At 43.2% G+C, this 25,975-nt stretch overlaps 1 protein-coding gene across 4 annotated transcripts in view; it reads right to left on the reverse strand.

The window, feature by feature from the left end:
• PLD5 (phospholipase D family member 5) overlaps positions 1 to 25,975 on the reverse strand; it is a 217,899-nt gene that overhangs the window by 69,588 nt on the left and 122,336 nt on the right. For 3 of the 4 annotated variants that reach the window (XM_028531292.2, XM_036016210.1, XM_036016211.1), the window contains 2 exons: positions 25,036 to 25,204; positions 9,810 to 9,921 (listed from right to left, as the gene is read on the reverse strand). In XM_028531292.2, coding sequence (XP_028387093.1) covers positions 9,810 to 9,921; positions 25,036 to 25,204 — 281 coding nt within the window. Of the gene's footprint in view, positions 1 to 9,809; positions 9,922 to 25,035; positions 25,205 to 25,975 lie in introns of those variants that run through there. The other variant, XM_036016212.1, reaches the window with a different exon arrangement.

Consider the following 25,975-nt stretch of genomic DNA (forward strand, 5'->3'; position numbering starts at 1 on the left):
AGCCAAATTTCCATCCGGTCTTGAGATCTGAGTCAGTAAATATATACTGAGCACCGGTGGTTGTATGTCCGCAGCAGGAATCCAATTCAATGCAGCCAACCACGTGCCTTCTAGGTCAGGGCATTGTGCAAGGGAGGCGAGGAGAGACGCGGAGTTCTGGGAACTCCTTCTGAGTCAGCTCTTGTCCGTTCTAGATCTTCTGCAGACGGTGGCCTCTCTGTGCCCACAAAATCAGAAGTCAGGTGCATGTAGGGCTTCTTTCTTTGCTCAAAGCCACATAAACGATCTTAGCCTGTCTCGCCACTATTCTGTTAAGGACTCAATAGAGCTTTTGTGTTTTCATCTGAAACACCTCGATATCACACGTCTTCACATCCCAGCTCCTTCTCGGACGGTGTTTTTGGACAGCAACTGACATTTCCATTTCCTGGGTTTAATGGGATGGAGGAGGCCCAGGAGCAGCTCTTCCGTGTCCCTCAAAGCTCCCAAATCTTCCAGGCTATTTTCCAAGTCCCACAAGGCATGGAGAACGCATGTGTTCTCCATGGGAGGTGAAATATATGCACATTTGACCTGCGATGGAGTCAGTCGATGGCTGGGTAGGGAATGACTGGGGACAGAGAAAATGCTCACCAAAGCCATCACGCACGGCAGTGTGGGAAATCAGGGACTGTGCTCCTCTATCTAGCCTGTAGTTTCATATGAGGGTGGAGCCTTCAGCAGGCTCTAAAGCTGCCCCCGAAGGACTTACAATGTGGCAGAGGTGATTCCCTGATCATGGGGACGGGAGACAGGCATGGAGACAACTAGGAGGCAAAACAAAGTGGCATGTAGTGAAGCTACAGAATGTGTGACATGGATTAGATACTGATAGGAATTCATACGTGGGAAAAACTCACTGTGAACTTAAGCTAAGAACAGAGTCACCCAGCCAAGGGTCAGCTTTGAATGAGTGCGGCTGCACGTCAGTCTCTTATAGAGTTGTGGGTTTGGAGACCACTGAGGGGCATGAGTATAACTGGGGCGTGATTTCCACCTGCTATTAGGGAGGAAGGTGTTGGAAGGGATTGCCATCTCTTTTTGGAGAATGGGCTCCTGAAAACTCGGTACAGCTCGCCATTTTTTCTGAGGTTTCAAAGGTCAAGACCTCAGGTTCTCGCGAGGCCTTGGTAGGTGGTCCCCCACTGTCTGTTGAATTCGTAGAAACTTCTGAGCCACGAGCAGTACCTGACCAAAACATCTTTTCTCAGGTGCGGTCTCAATAACAACCAATGAGAATATAAACTTAGAGCTGAATTTCCAAATCAGAATGAGATGACTACCAAACTCAGAAATTCAAATGGGACTTCAGAACTTTAATTAAACTTCCAAATGTTATTGCGTTACTTTACAAACATAAGTTAATCATGTAAAACTACTCAGCTTATGAATGTTTTATCATTACTGATTATACTAGAAGCCTCAAAAATTGTTCCAAGTAAATTTCCATGTTTTAAAAAATATGATTATAAATTTTAGAGATAGAGGAAGGAAAAGAGAGAGAGAAACATCGGTTGATTGCTTCGCATATGCACCCTGACTGGGGATCAAACCTGTAGCCCAGGTATGTGCCCTGACAGGGAATTGAACCCCCAGACGTTTAGTGTACAGGATGACACTCCGACCAACTGAGCCACTCAGCCAGGGCTCCATGTGGTTGTTTTTTTTTAAATGGTATGCCCTATTCATTTGTGTTTTTTAAAGATTTTATTTATTTATCTTTAGAGAGGGAAGGGAGGGAGAAAGAGAGAGAAACATCGAAGTGCAGTTGCTGGGAGTCATCGCCTGCAACCCAGGCATGTGCCCTGACTGGGAATTGAACCTGTGACACTTTGGTTCACAGCCTGTGCTCAATCCACTGAGCTATGCCAGCCAGGCATGTGGTTGTTTTTTAACAGCACATAGGACACTCCTGTTTTTCAAACTTGAACCAGTGTAACACTGACTTGTGCCAGTTAAGAAAAGAAAAAAAAATAAGAAGCCTTAAGGAGAAGGTTAATTTCAAAGATAAGCATACTTTGCACTTGGTGATAAATAAAAGCAGAGTCAAGGTGAATCAGAAACTCTCTCAGTAATGTGTTCCCAAACTGAGTACGAACAGTCTTCACTTAGGCATCGTTATAGAAAATTCACTTAAGGGATCCATAGTGGGGTATAGATGCGTCACTTCGCAGGTTGGCAGGTGGGTGGTTGCCTTTCATCAGCTTTGCTTTGTGAATAATTAAATTCACTCCCCAGCCCTTGGTTGAATGTAACGGCCTCAGATCAAGGGCCTCCTGCTCAGCAGAGTGGGTGTGTGGGGGCTGAGCAGGGCGGGTTCCCTGGGGAAGGCATGAGTCTGGCTTCACAGGGGAGCGCAGACCCGTCCTCCAGCTGGTCAGGATGAGTGACGGATTCCTGCCTCTGCACCCCCTGCACCCTCCGACTCAGAACCACAGGGAGGGCTTAGCCCCCACTGGTAGATTAAACTCATCCAGCATTTGTAAGTGTTAGCATTTTCAGCTGAGAAGCCCTTTAAATGAGAATTTCCCTGGGAGACTAGGGGTGGAGATGGGGGTGGTAGTTTTTAGGCCACACGCCCCAAGTGGAGACTTGCTGAGCAGGAGAACCCGTTCCAGCCCTAGTTGGGGCGAAGCACTGCACTGTGGCTCCCCCATCACACAAGCCCCGCTGTGGCTGGTATCCTCAGGCCGCATCCACAGAGTGAACCCTCCCCCCTGACCCCCAGCTCCCTCCTCTCCTTCCTTTCCTTTCTCGACAGCATGCTCCCATCCATAAAACATACTCATTTTTGGAAAAACGTTTAAAAATTCCTATCATGTGCCAGGTACTGTATTAAATACTTTATATGGATTGTTGATAGGGGACTCAAGACTTGGAACATTTTAGCTTAAGGTAAAAAGTTACGAGTCTAGCAAGTAATGTGTATGTTAAAGCTTTTGTTTCAGAAACTACAGATGAGGCCCATCCTGGCTCCTGGGAAAAACAGCCGACCTCCTGGGGCTCTGATAGAAGGTTACCGCCTGGGGACATTGGAACCTTTGGTCCAGGGACAGCAGACGACCACCCCTCCCCCTTGGGATCAGCTAACTGCCCAGGACAGGAATGTTGCAGCTTCTGAATCTCAAAGCCCTCACCGCACCTTGTTTGTCCTCCCCGAGCCCCTTATAAAAGATCTGGCCAGGAAAGAGAAGAAAAGATGGTTTGTTAGGGTATGAGCCCACCATCTTCTCGGATCTCGGGGCATCTGAATAAACCTCCCATAAAAGATTCAATCGCTGTCATTGCTTATTGGATTTGGTAGTGACAGGCAGGCCGAACGCCGGTGTCATTTCCGGTTACGTTATCTCATTTGTGCTTTGAACAACACTACACAGTAGCTACTATTATCATCCCACCATAGAAATCAGGAGATGGAGACTGAGAGGTCAAGTAACTCACAGAAGTCACTCAAGTGGCAGAGCCAGGAACACATTCCTACTCTAAAATCCAATTTTAGCCTGTGCCTTATGCTTATGTTGAAAAGACAACACACACACACACACACACACACACACACATCACCTGTAATCTCATCACTTAAAGGTAAGCCCTATTAAAACTTAGAGTAGATCTTTTCACATACATGAAACTAGATTATCCTTGAACGAAAGTGAAATACTACAGCAGTTCTCCGCTGCCATGTCATCTGAATGTTTCCTCCATGTCAGTGACTATTCCCCCTGAACTTGACTTCTGGAGGGTGACTGGTGTTCCATCACGAGGATGTCCCAGTGTTTACACACCCAAGTTCTCTCTACGCTTAGGAAGTGGGCTGCATGTACACACATGTACACGATCTTTGCCAACCTAACTCTGAGCGGCCAGAGGAGGAAAAGGCCTGAAGGTGGGGGGTTGGCTGCAGCAGGACCCCACCCCACGTGAATCCTGTCTCAGCGGAGACTAGGGTCTCCCAACGGCACAAATCCCATGGCGACACACAGCGCCTCTGACCTCGCCGCCTCTTATCTGCGTGCTATAGCTATGAATGAAGCTTACTTTATTCATAGTAACTGAATATAGTTACTGAACTATGTCTGTCTGCCTGTCTTTGTTTCTACACAGTTATGTGTTTATTATGCAGCTACTTTATATTTATTCGTTATTTTACATTTTGCTGTATTTTGCATGTAGACTCTCCTCAGGAGGAAATGTACAGAGTTTATGAGTCTCCTTAATAATTCTACAAAAGCACGTACTTCCATACACCCTCAAACCCTTATCCGAGGAGAGCTGAAAAACAGTCAGCCAAAGCGATGATCAGGGTAGTCAATCAGGAGTACCTAGCTTTCCGTGGAGAAGGAATCACTTAATTAATGCCTTTGCCTAAGTCTGGGCTAATTAGCCTTTGGAATGAATGGAGCAGCCAGAATACCGCAAACCACACACACTCTTCTAATTTCTGGTCTGGACCCCATCTTCCAACAGGGCAAATGGCCACAAGAAAAAACGACATTCAAAATAATGTTCCCATCTCCGATTTCCACGGGAGCTTATTAAAGAAACACAAATGCAAACCAAAGTTGTTTAAATCTTGTCAACCTTTCAAAGGCCATTTTTACTATTTTCTATCAGAAGAAAGGTGGTATGTAAATTTCTATGAAAATCAGCATTTACATAACATTTACATTTTCAAAGGCCTGTAGCATCATTTCCCGATTAGCATAACATTTGAGAACCATCATAACCTTTAAGTAAGGGCGATTCCTTTCTGGTATAGTTTCTTGGTACAGAGAAAGTTACCCGTTGTTACCATCCAAAACTTAATCATGTCGGACCAAACTCGTTAGCTCTTCTAAATCTTCTGATTCTAAATGTAGCAACTTGCCACCTGCCTAAGTCCCTTCCATAGAAATACAGAATACCCAGTGTTACAAAGATGAAGACTCAAGCTAAGAGGGGAAAAATCTGAGAGCTGCTCTCTGAGATTCCTCACACACCCAAAGCGCTCCAGCTGTTTATTCAACAGACATTAATTTGCTGCCTGCGTGAGCCACGTATGAAGTCTCCACCTTGCCCTCACTGAGCTTAAAGCCTGGAAGTAGAACTGTGTGCTCCGGGCAGATGCTGTGAAAGAGGGAAGCCCCGGGGGCTGATGGGAGGGGACGAGACTCAGCTTGGAGGGGTGTGGGGGAGAGAGGCTTCCTGGGAAACCCTGACGGGGGGTTTGGAATATCTTTTTCCCCCCACAAGTTGCCAACAGCACTCTATTTCCTTCTTAATTTCATTATTGCTCTAAAAAAAATCAATGTGTCTGCACAGTGGCCATTTCCCCCCAGACTTACTTCAAGATTTCATCTTTCAGCTGTTTTCTTAATAAAAGCCTTGGTGTCAATTATGATGAGTGATCGACCTGTGAGTCACTACATACAACACAGTGATTGCGGTTTTGTGAGCACTGAAATATTTAATATAAAACTTCTTCCTTCCAACTTTTTGCACTCCTCAGAAATGAAGGGTCAAAATACTTAGGTTTTTAAAATTTATTTTTAGAGTGAGGGGAAGGGAGGGAGAAACAGAGGGAGAGAAACATTGGTTGGTTGCTTCTCGTAAGCACCGTGACTGGGGATGGAACCTGCCAACTGAAGACAACCAACTGAGCCACACTGGCCAGGGTAAAATACTTAGATTCCATAGTTAGAAAAAAAATCTATCTTCCAAGCTAAGGCTTTTCATTTCCGTTTCAGCCAAGAAAGAGATTTTGCTCCTATTACAAACCCTTGAAGGGCTTGCTCTAGAGACACTGGGAGACCCTTGCTCACAGAGGTGCTGGCTGGTGCCACTATAATTCACAACCAGCTATTACTCCATGGCTTATACTAAAGAGGTGATTCATGCTCATATTTTTCCATTAAAATATACTCTTTGGAAACAATTATTACTCCTGTAGACACATACTCAAGTTACATCTCTTCCTGTAAAAAATATGTATAATCGCAATTATCTCTATTTCTTTGCTAAATTCAACTACCAATATATATTAGTCTCATCACTTTACCAGCTAACGCTTGACCTTGCAGTATTATACTGTCCAGGGTCAATTCTCAGTAACGAGAAGTAGGGGCAAGTCTTACAAGTGAGAACAGTCACGTGGGCACTATGTCAATGTCATCTTGAATGTGTTCATTACACGTGACAACTAAAATACTAGAATTTACTTCCAGAACTAAGGGGAAGGTAAAACTTGCAAAGCTAAAGGCTGAGTCTTGGTTTTGGTAACGTAAAGCTTACTTCTGTCATGTACATTATAAACCTACTCAGTGATTGCCCTCAAAGACTTAAAATTAGTCCAAGAGAGTAAGTAACAAAGGGAAACAAAGCCATTTCTTGTTTGCTTCTTTCCAATTCATCAGATAGTATTTATCGTGTGCCCAGGGGGCATACGTTACTCCTCTGAGTAACGTATTCCTATCCATAACAACAGCACTTTCTAGAACTCTGAACTGCCTCAAATATCTGCCCCAACCAGATTTCAATTACCTGTGAAACAGAAACTATTAGTCATGTGTCCTAAGTGCATACATTCAAAGTTACCTTTTTCAAGTAAATTGGAAAGTAAGGAAACCTAAAAAAAATGCATTCTGTTACCACACTCTCACATGAACATTCTAAGTGTATGGGGGTATATACACAGAGAACAGATAACCAAAATTTAAATAAGAAGGTGAAAAGAAGCAGGAAATGTGGATTTTTACCAAAGAAACTACAATAACAGTCCCAGCTACAACTATAAACAGGTTCACTGATATGGTAATTCGCCTCGGTTTGAGAAAAAACCAAAACCAACAAAAAGAAAATAAACCCACAATAAAACCCACCAAAACCCAGAGGATGTGGCAATCCTTAATATATTTCTATGGAAATTGCGTCATGCCTTATAAACTCCTGGGCTATCTTTTCCAAGCTGTCATTTAAGTCCCAGAGTTGCCTTTTATTATTTTTAAAAACCAAGTCTGTCTCTCATCTGCACTACATTTACTTAAATTACATTTAAATCATATTTTAACTGAGTGATGTTTTTTACTTAGCTTTGCCCTAAGTATTAATATCCATAACATGATGGGTCAGGTATCGAGTTACTTTAGCCTAACGAACACATATTAAAAGAATACATTTAAAAAATCCAGGAAGACCTGAAATCATCTAACACACCATCAGTGAGATGTGAACCCTATGTGGGAACATATTCCTCAAGGTCATGGCGAGCCACTTATGTCAAGGAAGGGACAGGGGAAATTTGCTGATTTGGGGGAGCATTTAATTTAATTTAATGACACAAGGCAGCGACAGACTGAAGTGGCTCTAATGCTCTGGTGGCCTAGTAAGCAAACCCGAGGGCATCTTTCTGACTTTTCAGTCTGGACCAGAGGTGTGGAAAGGGCAGTGGGAGGAACCGGGAAGGGCCGGGGGTCTCACCCCACCCGTGGAGGGTGCTGTGGCTCTGGGGGGAGGGGATGCCCCGCCTTGCCAGCCTGCCGGGCCCTCACTGGGCCCACACCTGCGCTCAACTTCGCCATTTCTGGGGAAGCCTCGCTCTTATTTTTGCACCAGGATGTCTGACTAGCGTCATGTGCAGTGACTTGCCTACAGCGGAAGCTGCTTGTGGCTGCCCGGTGCTTATCTGTCTTTGTGGGCTATTTCTGGACAACCCTTCCCGGAACTTCAGCAAAAGACCAGGCTTTCTGTCTAAAATTGTTAAAAGATAACCTTCGAGCAAGGTCTTCAAACACAGATTTAAAATTATTTCATAAAAATTATTTCTAGCCCTGGCTGGTGTAGCTCAGTGGATTGAGCGCAGGCTGTGAACCACAGTGTCGCAGGTTCGATTCCCAGTCAGGGTACATGCCTGGGTTGCAGGCCATGACCCCCAGCAACTGCACATTGATGTTTCTCTCTCTCTCTCTTTCTCCCTCCCTTCTCTCTCTAAAAATAAATAAATAAAAATCTTTAAAAAATTATTTCTAAAATCATTGTTATTATTTAAAATGTCTCTGTCAGGGGATGAGGTAGAAAAATACAACTGTGTGTATATATATGTATACACATATGTACATTATGTATATTAATAAAAGCCAGATAGGCCTGCCATCAGTACCTGGGAAACAGCTGTGAGAAATTAGGGCCCTGTTGATTGCTCCACGATTTAAAGGAAATTATTTGTTGTCTTATTTTGATAAGAACTTGAGCCTAAGTTGTAGTAATATACACACAAACTTGTGATAGTCAAACACTTCCTTTTTGTGAGAAGCAAGGACTGTAATGAAGTTTTAATTCATAGTTCACAGCAGAAATGTAAACCATGCCTTTACCATAAGTTCATTAGCAGCAATGTCCTATCTACAGCGGCCAAATCTTCCGCAGCACCTGAGAAAGGCTGTTACGGCCCCTCGCATTCCCTAGTTTTAATTGTGATTGAGTTAAGAAGCTTGAGGATGAGTTACCTACCGCAGAGAGGGACAGAACAGGTTGGCGGATGGACAGCCAAGAAGTCACAGAACTCTTCTGCTCCCCCACCCCCCTTCCGAACTCCTGTGTCCCGGATAATCAAACCCAAAGGGCACGCGAATAGTTTCCACAAGAACACTTATCTGCAAATTCCGGTACTCAGGGTTAACCGGAAGGAATCCATTTTTGGAAACATGTCAGATAACAAAAAGTTTCAGAGGGTGGGAACCCCATTTCATATTCTCTAAACAGGAAAAGTAATAACACATTTCTGATCCAGGTGAATCGTATCTGCTAATGCACTAAACTGGGTTTTTTCTAGTTTTTAAAAAATAGCATGCTGCACTCCAGTAGCGGAGTGAAGCTTTTCAGATCTAGCCGTTTCTCCTAAGTTTTCTTTATTGTCCTGTGCATAGAAAAATAATATGCGTGGCGATAAGTACATGTGCCTGTAATAATACAAATATAATATTAACATTATATAATTAATGATTAGGGGAAATGATGCACAAAATGCTCAGGGTGTTTAAAGTGCACCAGGATGAAGTGTAAGGATGTCAGATGAGAGGTCACCACTGAGGCCAATGCCTTGTCCTCCCCTGGGGATGCCCCGCCTCTTGAAAACTTCTCATTGGCTCACACAAGCCAATTCCTTTCAGAGGCTTACTGTTTGCATTGTAAATCGGTACAAATGTTTGGAAATGAGACTTTCGTTAGCAAAGATTACAGCAACATCTAGAAAGTCATCTTAATGTTACTCTCCGTTTTCACGGGATTGTGAGCCGTACTGCAAAGTGGCTGATACAGGATGTTCTCCTGTGAAATTATCTTAAAAGTTGTGAATCAGGAAGTTTCCCAGACTCAAACCTTTTTGATTTCTATGCGGCAGGAGGACAATTTCCATTTGATGAGCAAGAGAGAAACAGAATGCCAGCGTTTGTTCTGACCAGTAAAGTCTCTTTTCTCTAACCACATCATCGGGGTGCTCAAAAAGAGCAACATTCTTCTGTGTAGTTACTTATTGTCTAGTGGCTGGGAGATGATTTCACAGAGACTCATATGCAACACTATTAAAAATCCCAGTAGTATTGATTGATTAGTGATTGATTGAGTCATTGATTGATCAGACTTTCATCTACAGGCTTTCCTCAGACTATTTTTCAAAGGAGAAATAAGGAGTATACTAAGTGAAATGTATTCATTATCAAGAAATTACATATTAAATGAATGAAAGGTATCCTAACAGAACACCCGGTGGTAGAGTAGCATATCAACCTTGGCCTTACCCTTTAATTTCAAGGCTTCTAATACCTTTGAATCAGCGGTCACATCACTCACTAGCTTGATTTCAATATTTTGCGAAGTCAGTTGGAGCAACTTTTCAAAAAGACGTTGACCCTAGAAAAAATAGTCAGAGACAAAGAAAGTCAGAAAACCAAAACGGATGCCACTTTACATAGGCATACATAAATGTATGAAAAACTGAACTATTCATTCACATTTTAAAAGGAAAGCACTTCAGCAATTGGTATTCTTGCAAATTCTATCAGAGAATTTATATGGAATAGTAATACGAACACAGATTATAGTCTGTTATCTTTTTTGAGTACTGCATTGCACAATTCAATAATTACTGTAATAATAATTTGAATGCTGCAGTGCAAATTCCCCTTTGTTTTACTGTTTCAAGAACTTCTGAGGTTTTCTACACAAGAAAAGACAGCAGAGAGTATTAAACAGTCGTGTTTGGGCCCCAAGAGACTGGATTCCAGCGAGTTTTCCAGTTTACAAATGGTTTTCTTAATCGCACTAATCTCCAGGTTCTCCCCTAAGTAAAATGTAGGCATTTGTATCCACTGTAAAAGGTTTTTGTGAGAATTAAAGGCGTTAGTAGTAGGTAAGTATCCCTTCAGTGTCAGCTCTTAGGGGAGAATCACCACTACTCATTAGTGATTTGCCTGAATTTACCGTGTTGTTTAAAACTTGTTTTATTGGATTCAATTAATGTTCTGCCTAGAAACCTATCATTAGCACAGCCTAAAAATAATGGAAATAAAGCAAAGTAAAAACGATTGTTGAAAGAGCATTTTAACCAGCATATAAATATCATGGTAAGTTTTAGTCTCAGGGGGAACCTGGGTAGTGACGGTGCACGGTCATTACCTGACCTCAGGTGGGTGGACTGCGACATCATCCCGTTCATTTTCCCTAGTGTGTTTATATGGACTCCCTCTCTGGATCACAAAAGGGAACTGGCTTTCTTTTATCGATTTCTCAGTATTTTTGTTTTTTGGCCATAAACTCAAAAGCCTTCAGGGGCCAGGCAGGCAAAGAAGGCTTTGGTCTTAATGCTCCCTAAGTGGCAAAGTGTTATCTTACTTTGATATGAAGGGACTGTTGATAGGGATTATATAGAAAGGATTTGGAGGCTGAGAAGAAGGAATGAGGAGGAAGAGCAGGGATTTCTGCAATTCAGTCTCAGCAGAGAGAGAAGCCCAAGACGAAAACCCTAAAGCTCTGGAGCGTGCAGGAAAACGTAAGGGTGATAAGGCTTTAGGATGACGGATACATTTAAGAGCTAGAACACGGGACTAACAGATGCATCGGAAGAGAAAAAGAGGTGAAAGGAACAAGTATGCAAATAACAGAAGAGTAATTGTTTCACTGAGGAAAGCCCTGCATCTACCTGTTGTAAAGATAATTGAAGAGGGAGGCGAGAGGAATGCAGAAAGACACATTTAGGCACATTCTGTAAAAGGACTCAACAACAGGGAGACAAAGAAATTCTTACAGACTTCTGGCCAAATACAAAACGAAACAAAACAATTACCTATCAAGGCAAGTGGAGCCGACTGGCACGGAGCCTACCATCTGTAACACGAAGTCAATTCAGGCTATGGAAGAAAAAGACTGACGTTCACTCAAGGATTTTACGTGCCAGCGTGAAAGAAATATTTGCAGATATATACAGATTAGAGACTAGATTACCTACATTACCTGTATGAGGTAATGATACTCATCCTTGAATATTTTCAAGGATGGACTGTAACCAAACAGTAAACAACACCAAGCACCATCAAGGGGGATGAAGGGGAGAAGACACAAGCGATGAGCAATATGGTATGGAGATGTGATCGGCGTACCTGCTAAGGAAAGATTCTGGAAACAGAAGAGATACATTACAGGGGGAGTCTGCTGAGAATCCATTACGTGCATTCTCAGTGGGGGTGCTCTCACCTAGAAGAAGCTGAGAATTGGTTCTCGTGTGTGTGTGTGTGTGTGTGTGTGTGTGTTTGCATGTGTGTGTGAATTACTGCTTTTATGATTAAAACACACATACACATCCAGTGAATGTGCAATATATCTGTAGCATTAAAATTTCATAGGGGGCAAGTTTAGGGAAAAAATTCTAATAAAACTCCTCTGTAAGGTGATAATGAAAAGAAAGTTGAGAAGCATTCATCTATAACCAACGGGATGAAGAATCTCAGTAAACATGAGGATAAGACTTGGGGAGGACTTGACTATACTACATGGGGAAAAGCAGGCCATCATTACGTAATGGCACAATTTACGGAGCTATGACAGTTATAAAGTAGCGTGCCCCAGACAGCACACCAGCTAAACACATAAAGCAAAAGTTAGCAGAAACGTAATTCAAACACTAGCACAATATAGTCATTTTAAATACGCCTCTCAAACTTGGGCCAATTTAATAGAAAATAAATGAGGATATATGACAATTAAATAATACTATCAATAAACTTGATTTTTTTTGTTTTGTTTTTTTGTTTTTGTTTTTTTTTGTGTTTTTTTCTTTTATTATATTTTAATCATTGTTCAAATACAGTTTTCTCCTTTTTAATCCCAATCCAGTCCCCCCTCCCACCCTCCCCACTTCCCTCCCATTACCACCCTCCCCTTAGTTTATGACCATGTGCCCTTTAAGTTTGTTCCTGTGAACCCTTCCCACTGTCCCCTTAAATTCCCTCTTCTCTCCCCTGTGGGCACTGTCAGCCTGTCCTCTATTTCAGTGTCTTTGGTTATATTTGGCTTGCTTCTTTGTTTTGTTGTTTAGGTTCCTGTTAAAGGTGAGATCATATGGTATTTGTCTTTCACTGCCTGGCTTGTTTCGCTAAGCATAATGAATAAACTTGATTTTAATGCATATATTTCTATAGATTCTATAGCTCAAACCCCTCAAAACGATCTTTAGCTGTCTGTGGAACACGCACAAAAATTCTTCAATGCCATCGGAAAACCTGAACAGAAGTTAAAATGAGGTATTCCACAGCACTGTTCTCTGCCCATAAGCTAACAAAATGAGAAGCAGACCATTAATATGTAACTCACAGAACAAATCTTAGCTACTTGAGGAATGAAAAACTCACTCTTGTATTATCCTAAAATCAATGGGGAAAAGGTGAATTTTTGTATTCTCTAGAAACCTATGAATAAGCGAACACTTCATTGCAAAGCCATGAAATGAAGCAATATCTTGTGTCAGAGAGGAGCTTACAGCTGTAAATGATTTCAGTAGTATAAAAAAAGTGCCATAAAGTCACAGTCACCACATTAATCTGGCAGAGGCATAGGAATGGAGAAATAAAACTAAGACTTAATAGAGAATCCAGAAATGGTGCAAATGTGACGTTTATCAACAACAAAAGTGCTAGTTTAATTTAGTCTGGAAAAATATAAAGTGGTTGAATCGGGCCCAAGTGGAAGGACCCCTCTATCATACCACATAAAAAATATATGTTCTCAGCAGAATAAGGCTATACTAATACCTTAGAGAAAATCTAAGCAACTACGTGTACAGTCCTAGGGTGGGGAAAACCTTATCAGCTGTAGGAGGTTAAATGATGACCTCCAAAGATGCAGGACCTAACCTGAAGCAGGTAAAAGATACCTTATTGGAATAGGATCTTTGCAGATGTGGTTAAAGAGTTTGAGATGAGGAGATTATCCTGGATCACCTATCCGGGTAGACCCTGAACGCAGTCACTGTGAACTTGAACGAGAGACAGAGGCAGTGTGACAGAGAGCAGAGTGGTGAAGGTGCTGGCCTCAAAGACTGGAGTGACATAGCTGCAAGCCAGGGGGTGCCAGCCACCCCCAGAGGTGGGAAGGAGCAAGACCTACACCCTCCCCTGGAGCCTCCAGAGGGAACGTGGCATGGCTGACAACTTCATCTTGGTCAGTGAACTTGACCTCAGACTCCTGCCCCCTCGGACTGCGAGAGAATAAACTTCTGTGTCCTAAGCCACAGTCTGTATAAACTTGTTACAGTGGCCACCGGAAATGAATACACAAGCTAGCTATGCCATAGCAATAAAAGATAACACAGAACTATGGAATTCTAAAACTTTAAAGAAATATATAGCAAAAAATACTACAAGTTAATGAAAACCAGCAAAATTTGGAATATTTGTTGTGCAAATGAGAAATAGGTTAATAACTGGACTCTGTGGAAATACATTAGAAATTCATAAGAAAAGGACAATAACCCAATCAAATGTGGGCAAAGTATGAGACGAGGCATGCCAAAGAAAAGCAAACCTCTGTGGCTGAGACATAAAGAGATGCTTTATGTAGTCAAGTGAGGCTCAGAGCAAAGCAATAAACAGGTTTCTTTCGTGCTTAGAGAGACTGGAAAAAATTTATGAGTGGCAACACTTATTCTTTCTAGTAATTTGAGGAAAGGGTACCCTGACATATCCCACTCAGGAATCCACACCTAGAAATCAACCCTGAAGAAACACAGGCACCCAAACGTGGGTGCGTATGTATTTACGATTACATGATCATGGGAAAATGCAGAATATACCGTGCGTGTACTATGATTCTCCATATAGATCCTTACATATATTTGTATATGTGTGTATAACATTTCAGTGATAAAAAGGACACGTGGCTGATGAATCATATTAAATATTTAATGATAGAGTCACAAGAAAACAAGGATTTGTTTTAAGCCATTTGGGTCCTTTTTGAGCAATACATTTGCTGTGACTGTTGTTTTTACGACAACAGTCAACATTGACCATATAGTCAACATTGATGACTTAGGAGACAAGACCACACATGCATAAATCACCTCTTGTCTCAGTTTTCTAGTTTATTTATTTAACCAACTAGTTGAATTATCTGTAAAATTGGTCTCTTACTTGCTTACATGTACTAAAATTTCTGTTCATAGGATATACAGAGTTTCCCAGGGATATAAACATCAATGTATTCTTTCCTTGTGTATCTGTCAGTGTCAACTTCTATTCATACACACAGGACAGTGTCTTTTAAGCAAATTCATTCAAGACGTTTGTTTTGTAAGCCAATTCACTCAACACACTCACTGGATGCCTGTTATGTGCCGGAGATAAATGACAATTTAGCAAATACAGCCCAATATGTCAGATGCCAGGGTGGAGAAGTGCAGGGCTAGGGAAACGTGACGAGGGCACCATGACCGAGTCCGAGGCACACGGGGCAAGTTCCCCAAAGGAAGCGAGGAAAGAAAAAGGATGCTCCAGGTGGAGACCCGAGACAAAGAGGTGAGCGGGCTCTCGCAAGCCAGGGGAAGGGGTTGGGACCTCATCCGGAAAGCAGTGTGGACTTCCTCAGGATGTTGGACAGGGAAGGACACAAGCGAATTTCTGCTCTAGAAAGAAAAGGAAACCCTGCAACTGCAGACTGGAGAAGACATGACACAGAGCAAGACTGGAGGCTGAATTAGAAGGTTGGCGCGTGGTTCAGCGGGAGACGGGGCCTGAGAGTAGTGTCAACGGCAATCCAGTCATCGGAAGGATCTTGGGTGTGTAGGGGATGGCACGGTGATGGACTTGATGGGTAGGCTTGGGCTTGAGACAGACCATGGAGTTGGGGATGGTGGCCGGAGTCCCAGCAGCTCTCGGGGACATGTCTGTGCAATACGGGATTTCTCATCTGAAGCCAGAAGACGGTGGTCGCTACACCAGTTCACGAATGTCCTGAGTTTGTGGACCAGTCACAGCTCAGGAACCTAGTAAGGCATACCCACTTTGGGGGCATGAGCAACAAGGACTGCCTACTGGATGCCAGCAGAGACCGTCTGCTCTATGGGGTGCGGGCTGCCAGGTTCCACCCCATGAAGGGGTTTAATTATTCTGAACAGGTGATCAGTAAGGTCTTGCCTAATGATGGTTACCACAATTATGCTCCCCGTAGGTGTGAGCATAACCATCCCTGGCAGGGGCAGATGAAGAGAGATGAGTAAGCTCACCATGGCAATAATGACCCAGGACACAGCAAGGAATTCCTATCAGGAGCAGCATGTTTGTCCAATCACAGGGCCCTCAGCAGCTGGTTTCCCACAGTCGCTACAAAGCAGCTCTTGGTCTGCTCCAGTGCTTCCCCTGGCTGCAAAATGCAGGCCCTTTGCAGCAACTTGGTCTTGGCGGGGCCACTCAGCAGTATCTGGAGGCATGTGGATGGCACAGCCAATCAGCACTCCTGCTGCAGAGGAAGGGGATGCGACTGGGCAAGGGAGGGACACCAGCTCCTGCCAAACCCTCAGCTCTTCCAGGGTCACTGTTTCAAGCGGGCAGGGGGCCCCTCCCAGAGCGGAGGCAGAATTCCTTCACACCCTGTGTCCCCATGATGACCCAGCTTCCCTAGGGAGCGACCATGAGGGGGCTCCCCGTTCTCCCTGGAAGTCCCACCGTCTTAAGAAAGCAGCTCAGACTCCTTAGTCGTCTGCTTCTGAGAATTAACCGTGGGCAAATGAGCCAGAAGAAAACAATGCTTTGCACAGAGATATTTCATGCAGCAGAGTTTATTGAGAAACAGAAAAAAAATGAAATAGCGTTAATGTTTAATAATAGAGAAATTTAATGTAGTGCATCTGCTATTTTGTATATTATGCAGCCAGGTTAAATAATGAACCAGTGTTTCTAATAACATTGAAAGGTGCGTACGGTGTAGCGTAATGTTCAAAATTTAGATATACCTTTCTTTGTCGAATATAAGCATATGTATGTAATTCTACATAAAATATCAAACTATTAAAACATTTTGTTGATAGTCATATAGATGATTGTTTCTTGCATTTCTCTGTGCTTTCTAAATTTTCTATAGGAAGTAACTATTACCATTATAACGAGAAAAGAAATCCAACCTATTCTTTTAAAAAGAAAGTTCCAAAACCATAAGTTGACCTTAGAGAAAGGAAGATCTAAAGAGACAACAATCAACCGTACAGGCAGACAACTTTAAAGAAAAGTCACCCTTCGAGCCAACTAACTGGGGAGACCGTCTGGGCTCATCATTCATTCATGTCTCTGTGATTGGATTTCAGAGAATTAAAGAGGTTAAACTCCTGCTAATCAGAGTGCTTATGAGTTTATATCAGACTGATGATTTCCCCTGGAAATACACTGGGAAGTGAGCAAGAACGTAATTAGAGTTACTCAACAGATGGGGGAATGGAAGCGTGGAGAAGCAGCAGCGATGCACCGAGAAAGAACAGCGTGGAGGGAGGGCTGGAGTTCACAGGCGCGGAGCTCGGCTGAGCAGCCCAGCCAGAGGCCGCCGGCCGCCTCCGCCTGCGGCAGGCCCCGCCCCCCCGCTGTGCTCTTACCCGGGCTTTCCACGCCCTCCCCCACGACACTCGGGGCAGAGGAGTGTGGGGACCCCGCTGATTTGATTTTGTCTCCCCAGCAACAGCCCAGTACCTTCATAAATATTTATTCAACACAGGCACGTTCAAAATGACTCCGTAGCCACATTTCAAAGGGGAAGAATGCTAATTTATAAGCATTTGCTGAGTGGTGATTTTGTAGAACAGGGGGAAAGATGCTATTTTAAAAGAAGGGGACACTCTTTCCACGCGGTTATGTAATTTTCATGCTGACACTGCACCAGTTTTACTGAAATAATATTTATCCCGGGGAGGAGAAGGCCGAAGAGAAATGGGTTTCAAATCCACAAGCCGTCCCTTGTCTTCCTGGCCAGGGTCCAGGCAATCAACTACAAGAATTAGTAGGACACAGGCCCTCGAGTCCAGGAATATGCCGAAAATCCAAATCCTAGCTGCTGCCCTTCCACACCATCGCTGAGAGAACAGTAGGAATAAACAGGATTAAACTGAAGCAGGTAAAATTAGGTTGGCAAGCTGGATGGGGGAGGGGGTTAACTTGGCCCTTTGTCTTGAAATCTATAAAAATCAAACAACGTTTATTAGACTGGAGTGGTGTAGGCAAGGAGTCTCAATCCTGGCTGCTCCACGGATCCCCCAAGGCCTCTTTAAAAAAGTATCAAAGCCTGAGCCCTTCTCCAAATATTCTGATTTACCTGGTCTGGGATGGGGCTGGCATCAATATGTTTCAGTAGCTCCCGGGAGGTTGGCAGCCATGGTTGAAAACTGCCCAGCTGAGAGAGGAAGGTGAGAATCTACCTAAAAAATAGGCCCACTTTTCTCTCTCCTTTTTTTTAACCTAAACCCTGTAAAAGAACTTGAACTAATACTCTGAGTAGAATTATCTTAACCTCCTATAACAAAAGTTGAGATCTTTTAATGGATAGCTGAAAGTTATTCCTACTCGGAGTGCCTAGAAAAACACAATGAAAACAGCAGCCTTCTTTTACAAGCTCCATGATTTGTTGTTGTATACACATGAACCGATCAGATTTTTACAAAGCAGCCAAACAAGACAGGCATTATCGTGCCCGTTTTCTCGATGAGGAAACTGAGGCTCAGCAGGGTTGTGACATTTGCCTAAAGTGGCCACAACTGCTAAACTGTTGGTGCCATTTAGCCGAGGTGCAGCCCCGTGAGCTGCACTGCGATGCATGCCTCCCGAATAATGCTGCCCGTTGGCTTTCTCTGCAACACCAAGCTCCGCGCCCTGAAAATAAACAGCATAACCTACTCTAAACCGATTCAAACCAGAGCAGAGCATGAGTATGTATCCTAATTAGGTTTCCATTCATTTCCTCTTCTCTGTGCCCTTTAAAAAAAAAGTTAAATATCCTGCTTCTGCTGCTTCCCTACAACCTACTAATTATAATAGGCTCAAAAAATGTCAGTTATTGAAAAGATCCAGTCTCCGTCAACTGTGCTCATCTTTTCATTTTGCCAGGCAAAATGAAAAGCAGGAACTGCTGTAATTCTATTTTTTCTGGATTACAAAAAAAAATCAGTAACAAAAGGCATTCTAATGAAATAGTTCATGATCAGGCCACAATTGGATTTTTCTGGATTCCAGAAGTACCCTTGCGTTACACAGTAGATACCGGTCGTTTGCATGAAGCTTCTTTTGGGAGCCTTGGAGAGGGAATAGAGACCCTCTGTTCCCATCTTGGGGCCGCAGGGATGGGAAAGAAAGGACAGTGGGCTCAGGGGAACATCGAAGGCGGAGAATGAACAAAATGATGGGGGGACGGGAGTGAGCGGGGCCGAGTGTGTGGGGTCGTGGCTGACTCCAGACTGCGGGCTTCCTGAGGATGGGTAAGACGCGTGATTGGTCGACATATACAGTGATCAGAATAGAAACTGTCCATACTATCATTTATGAACAAACCATAGAGATGGCCATGAACCAAACACAACAAAGAAAAGGTTTATCATTCAGGTGACACAAAAGTTCTCGTCTGTTGGTGAACCTACAGTGCTGGGGTCAAGGTAGGAAGAAGATGGCCAGTCAGGAACAAGTGGGCTGCCAGACAGAGCCTGGAGACCCGAGTCACGCGTGGAGGCGGGGCGCGTCGCACCAACGTCAAGGTGAGATCGCTGAATGTGGTCTGGTCAGAGGGATCTTCAACTGAAAAAAACAGCAAACCGACCAGCCAACCAACCACCCAAGTCCATGGCGGCTGTAGGTTCAAGAACACCATGTTGCTTCTGATGTAGTCAAGTTTCAAGACATCAGTTCTTCAGAGGGGTCTTCAACTCAGGGGCATCAAATTCAAACCCTCATCAAGTACACACTGGTGTTGCAGCAGATTTTTTTTTTAAATTAAATTATACTGTTCTAAGAGCAAACATGTCATAATCTTGCCAGATAACAAATGTGCTGGTCAACTGTATGTGTCAGCCTGACTGGGCTGAGATGCCCACGCAGCTGGTCACACGTCTCTAGGTGTGTCTGTGAGCGTGTCTGTTGGAGAGACTGGCATCCGAGTCTGAGGACCGGAGTACAGGAGATGCCCTCACCATGCGGGCGGGCATCACCCAGCCTGAGAGACCGAACAGAACAAAAGGTGGAGGAGTGGCGAATTTGCTGTCTGTGTGAGCTGGGTCATCCATCTTCCCCCGCCCTTGGGTGAATGCTCCTGGTTCTCGGCATTCAGGTTCAGACCTGGGCTTACAGCATCAGCTCTCTGGTCCTCAGGCCTTCAGGCTCAGGCTGAATGACACCGCGGGCTTTCCCCGATCTCCAGCTTACAGATGGCCGGCCGCTCGTGGGAATTCTCAGCCTCCACAAGTAAACCAATTCTTATCATCAATCTCCACATACTCTATATCTTTACGTATATCTGTATCTATCCGATTGGCAAGCGTGGCTCACTGCAGTCCAATAGCTAATTGACCTAGCGTGAAGACCTCTCTTTAAGATTCACTTGTTGCAGCTCATTTGTCATTTTATTTATTTGGTTCCCACAGCGAACTCAGCGAGAATGGGGCTTCCTATTTACCCAGTGAATTAGGTAACTTTACTAATAAGTCTTCATCAAGGGGTATTTTCTGGCTTTTCCTGAACAGTCCTGACTTTAGAAATTCGCGTCATTTTATTCCATAAATTAACAATCAGGTTGTCTTAGAAATTTCACTATTTCAGGGCCTAAACTCATCATCAGACAGAGAGAAACAAAACGTATTGCCTGACCATGTGGTTTGATGAAATTTGAGAATATGGTTCCCATGGAATTAACTGGATGCCTCACCAGCCCTTAACCTGGCTGTGATACCCAGGGAAGCTCCTGCCCACTTTCTGTCTGCATAGCAAGAAACAAACACAGAGAGACGACCCAGGGAGAGGCAGGAAAGATGAGCTGAGGTTTTCAGGGTGGGAGTTACACCAGGAACTCTTGCCCTGGTGGGTGTGGCTCAGTTGGCGGGAGTGTCATCCCATAAACAAAAAGGTCGTGGGTTTGATCCCCAATCAGAGCACATGCCCAGGTTGCAGGTTCAGTTCCTTGTAGGGGCAGTTGGGGCGAGTACAAGACGCAACTGATCAATGTTTCTCTCTCACATCAATGTTTCTGTCCCTCTCTCTTTCTCCCCTGCCCTCTCTCTAAAATCAATTAAGCATGTCCTGGGGTGAGGATAAAAAAATACCCAGTATCTCTTTTTTTGGAGACATAGATTACAAATGCATTTTTAATGTATGTGCCTGTTTCCCTGGAAATGAAAAAAGAAAAAGCAGGCATTCATCATTCTGTTAATAACGACCATCGCTCACTCTTATGAAATCGTTTCTTGTCTAGGGAAGACAGAGATGTCACGTGCCATGTTTATTTGTATCTGTTTTCTGCTGAGCCGGGGCCTGCGTGTAACCAGCAGCGCTGTTCCTCGGTGCATTTTGCTGACAGCGGCATTATAATAAGTGGAAGGGCCCTTTTTGGGTTCCAGTTCCTATTTATTTATGTGCCACTTATGGTTTCCATCTAGGACTTTTCAGGTTCTGCTGATTTAGAAGTAAATGCCGTGTTCGACTATTCTAGTGTCCCAAATAAAAATATTTCCTTTAAAAATATCTGTGAACCCGAGCCAATTTTCTTGACACCAGAACATCTTGAAGAAAATTTAAATGAGCTCACTTGAATAGTTAGGGTGTGAATTTTTTTTCCTGGCATTTTTTTTTGAGTCCGACAAGCCAGCCCATGACTGTCTGCCGATATTTACAAGTGGAAATAACAATGTGCTCAGAGGCCCAAATAGTGGGTACCCCAAATGTAACATTTTGAGTACTGTCCTGAATTTCCTATTCCAGTTGAAAGATAATATCAGGAAAAATTTAGATCAAAGAAGCTTTTATCAAGTACCTTCTTCTTTAGAAGTAGTAAAACCTGGTGGCTTGGAGAACAGGATGTGGGGTTCTTAAACTGCCCCAACAAAGAAAAGGTCGGTACAGGGGCCTGGTTTCCTTTCTCCATATTTGCACAACTATCCCCCCGCCCCATACTGTCATGGTGAGAGGGAGCAGGGAAAGGAATCAGGCTCTTTAAAAGTAATATTTAAAAACACAAGACAACACCCTGGCTGGTGTAGCTCAGTGGATTGAGCTCGGGCTGCGAACCAAAGTGTCGCAGGTTCGATTCCCAGTCAGGGCACATGCCTGGGTTGCAGGCCACGGCCCCCAGCAACCGCACATTGATGTTTCTCTCTCTCTCTCTTTCTCCCTCCCTTCCCTTTCTAAAAATAAATAAATAAAATTAAAAAAAAACCATAACCACAACACAACAAAACAAAACACAAGATGTGGTATTTAGACAAGTGCCCCCCTGGGCCCTTTAAATTCGAAGCCCTGTTTTGAACAGCGCTCTTGGGGTTGAGGGGCAGACGAGGGGAGAGGCACAGTGGAGCAAACCGGGCACTAAGCACTCTCTATTCCACATGCTTGCTCTCTATTTAAGGGCCACCATCACCTGGGGAGGCATTTGGACCCATGAGGACCAAGTGCCTGGGATTTCCCAGTAACAGTCCCGTGGCTCCCAAAGGACTAGAGGAAGAAGAGGACATTCACTATCTTGCTGGGCTATAAACCCTCCAGACATTGCTGTAAACCTCATTCCTTCTTATCGTTTGCCTTTCCCATGGGCCATGCTAGTGGGGACCAGTAACAGGTGGGGGGGGGGTCCCATGGCCTGCTTGAATCCGTTTAATTTCCAAAGCAAGTAGAGCCCCTCTATTCTCATGTCTGCAAGTGCAGCTCTCTCCTTGTGAGGAGTCGAAGAGAAGTTAGGCTCAAGACTCCACAGAAAACCCACTGGATTTAGACAGTAAAGGAGTCAAGTCTAGAAACATTCCCTGTTTCCAGAGTTTGGAAGAACTGATTTGTGCTGGGCTGGATTTCAAAACTGCTGTGGACTCGTGACTGACACGTGCTCTCATTTCTCCTCTTTGCAACAGAAATATCTAGTATAGTCACGTTACCCTGTTCCACCATTGGCTGGTGGCAGTATGGAACTTGTCTTGAATGGGTTCACAGGTTTCCAAACCAAGAGAAACCCATAGGAGGAGCCTCCTCCAGATCTGAACCTGATGCAGACGAAGAGATCCCGGACCCGGAGCCCTTGCCGTCATGGGATGAAAGCATAGGGGGAGATGAGTGCCGTTGTGGAAGAGTTATGGCTTGCTATGGCCACAGTGCGCTGCAGTACCTAATTTCTAAAGATTCCTGACAACCATTCTCCTTATTCCCATCTTGGACTTGAGACTTGCTGTGATGAACAGAATAGGGTAGAAGTAAAGAGGATTCCAGAGTCTAGGTCTTAAGGATCCTCAGACTTTCTGCTTTTGCCCTTTTAAGGTGAAACTATTCTATAAAGAATTGCGGGCTAGTTTACTGAATGACAAGAGACACGGGCAGAGAAAGGTCCAGCCAGCCACTGGACATCCCAGCCGCCCTAGGTAAGATGCCAGATAAGGGAAGAAAGCCACCTTGGGTCTTCCAGCCCCAGGCAAGTCACTTCAGCCATCAACACCGTGGTTCAGAGACAACTTCTCTCTGCCAAACCCTGCCCAGATCATGAACAAATACGTGACCGTTACTTTTTAAATCACTAAGTTTAAGGATAATATATGCAGCAATAAATACCCGAAACACCTGCTTAAACAGTAGAGTTAGAAAAGTGCAGAACACAAATACAGACTATACCCGACCAATGATGGGTGGACTTAATAATTTTTTGACTTTACGGTAGTGGGAAAATAATTCCCGTACAACCATTCTGCTTTTCCACTTTCAGTATAGTATTTAACAAATTGCATGAGAAAGTCAATACTGTATTATAAAATAGGCTCTGGGTTAGATAATCTCGCCCAACTGTAGGCTAAAGTAAGTGTTCTTCGCTTGCTTAAGGTAGGCTAGGCTGAACCATGATGTCTGGTAGGTTAGGTGTGTTATGTGAGTTTCCAACTGACAATATTTCCAGTTTATAGTGAGTTTTTTGGAATGTAACCCCATCCTAAGTAAAGGAACATCTGTAGTAAATTTATTCAATTCTCTAGTATAGCCTTTGTGGGTGTTTGTCTGTTTTTGCCTATTTTCTAATATATTTTTACTTTAAAATAGTATAGTTGAATAACAGATTTCAAAGCACCAGTGAGATCCCTGTTATAGGAATACCTTGGAGATACTGCAAGCTTGGTCCCGGACCACTGCTATTGGTGAGTATCTCAATAAAGCAGGTCCTAATCTTTTTGCTGGTGGAGGGTCTTGACTTTAATTTGTAAAAATGCAACATCTGTAAAGTGCAATAAAGCGAAGTGTGATAAAAATGAGGTATGCCTAGATAGGCTTAAAGACACCACATTTTGTGTACAAAGAGACAAAACATTTCATCCTTGACCTGTCGAGGGCCTTGAATTATAGGTGCTCTGCCTGGATAGAATAGCTTGGATAGCTCAGGGCTATTGCGGTCACACCAGTATAAAGGGAAACACCCTAAAGATGACCAGAAGAATTTCCTTATCTCCAGGACGTGTCAGTTAGAAAGTATTTAGATCATTTAGTCAGTTTCCTAAAGGTTGTTCTTGTAATTAGAACTAGCACTTTTCTTTTTCCTGTTCACCAAATATGACCGAGTCAAGAATGTACAACTAATTAAAAAGCATACACGGCCAGTTATAAAAACAGTCACAGGGACATCCAGGACAGCAGAGGGAATACAGTCAATAATAATGTAAAAGCTGTGTGTGGGGTCAGAAGGGAAACTAGACCTAATGGTGTGATCACTTCATGAGTTATATAAATGTCTAATTACTACATTGTTCACACGAAACCAATATAATGTTGCATGTCAACATAAATGGAAAAATAAAAAATTAAAGAGAAAGAATACACAACTATACTGGAAAGTTTGACTCTACTATTAAAAAAAAGTTGGCTCCAGATCTGAACGGCAAATTACGACACCAATGACCCAACCAAATGCCTCAACAAGCAGTGAATGGAATTAGAACTGTAAACACGCACGGTGTGCATAGAAGAATTCTGGGGCATGCCACCAACAGGTACCGTAATGTTAATGGCGTCCCCCAAAGCCGCCCAGTGTGGCAATGCTGTGTAGAGAGCCTATGGCATGCAAAGATGAAACATGGCTTTGCCCTTGAAAGCCACGCATTCTAGCAGGAGCTTAGCAACCCGGGATTAACAACAGCACACACATATAAATGTAGTGATGTACATGTACTACCGGTAATGGCAGACTAAAGAAATGGGCTTGAACTTGAGAAGCGGAGGCAAGAATACTAAGGAGTGTGCCAGGTACATCAGCAAAACCATCACACGCACAGAGGACGCGGCTTACCTGGCACGCCGACGGGTGACTGTGGTTGAGGTCCCAATGGGAAGACACGATGTCAACAGACTTTTGGGCCATGTTGAGTAAATTCATCCAGCCTTGGAAAAGTGACAAGTGAAATGGTGCATTTTCTGAATAGTTAAGGCCTTCAGGAATATTTTCCACCAGGGCAATTCTTAGAAGAGATTTTGAAAAACAAACAAACAACATCTAGTCAAATTGGAAGGCACGGATCTTTATACATGCATGCAGTCACATCTGAAAAATATTCTTTATTCCTTCTGGGTGTATACATTTCTCATAATTTACAGTTGCCACCAAAGTCTTTTTAAGCATTTCTCCTATACTAAGCTACCGTGTTCTAAGAGTTTATGCTGTGTTTTCCCCAGTTAGCATTCATAGTTCATAAAACCATGGTATTTGTCCCTAATGTCCGGTTTTAAATTAGCCTTGAAAAAATTCAGAGCTTCCTACACAAGCATCTTCCTCTAATAATATATTTCTAATAATACGTTATTAGAAGAATATGTTATTCCTCTAACAATAATATTTCTTTTTTCCCTCTAGTAATGCACCTCTTATGTAAGATACTACTTCTGTGAGCTACTTGAGACCGTAAAGTAAGTTATGCACATTTCCAGCTTCTAACACAATGTTGGGCATATATTAAAACTAGCTCATAAGCTATAATGTTTTTAGTTTCATTACTGTTAGAAAACACAAACAATAAATGTTATGTTTACTGCTTAACATCTCTATTGATGTTTCTCAGCCTAAGGCATACAATGATACTGAGAAGGAAATTTTAAAACCTGCCTGTTGCAGGACTTTATTAAAGATGGAGATAAGGAATGTAGAAAATACCAGCAATAATCAGGCCTTAAATAAACTACAGTGGGCGATACCCTAATGAATGTGTGTTCTCTTTTTCCATGTGCCTGGCTCT

The sequence above is a fragment of the Phyllostomus discolor genome, chromosome 15 (assembly GCF_004126475.2).
Source record: "Phyllostomus discolor isolate MPI-MPIP mPhyDis1 chromosome 15, mPhyDis1.pri.v3, whole genome shotgun sequence".
Lineage (NCBI taxonomy): Eukaryota > Metazoa > Chordata > Mammalia > Chiroptera > Phyllostomidae > Phyllostomus > Phyllostomus discolor.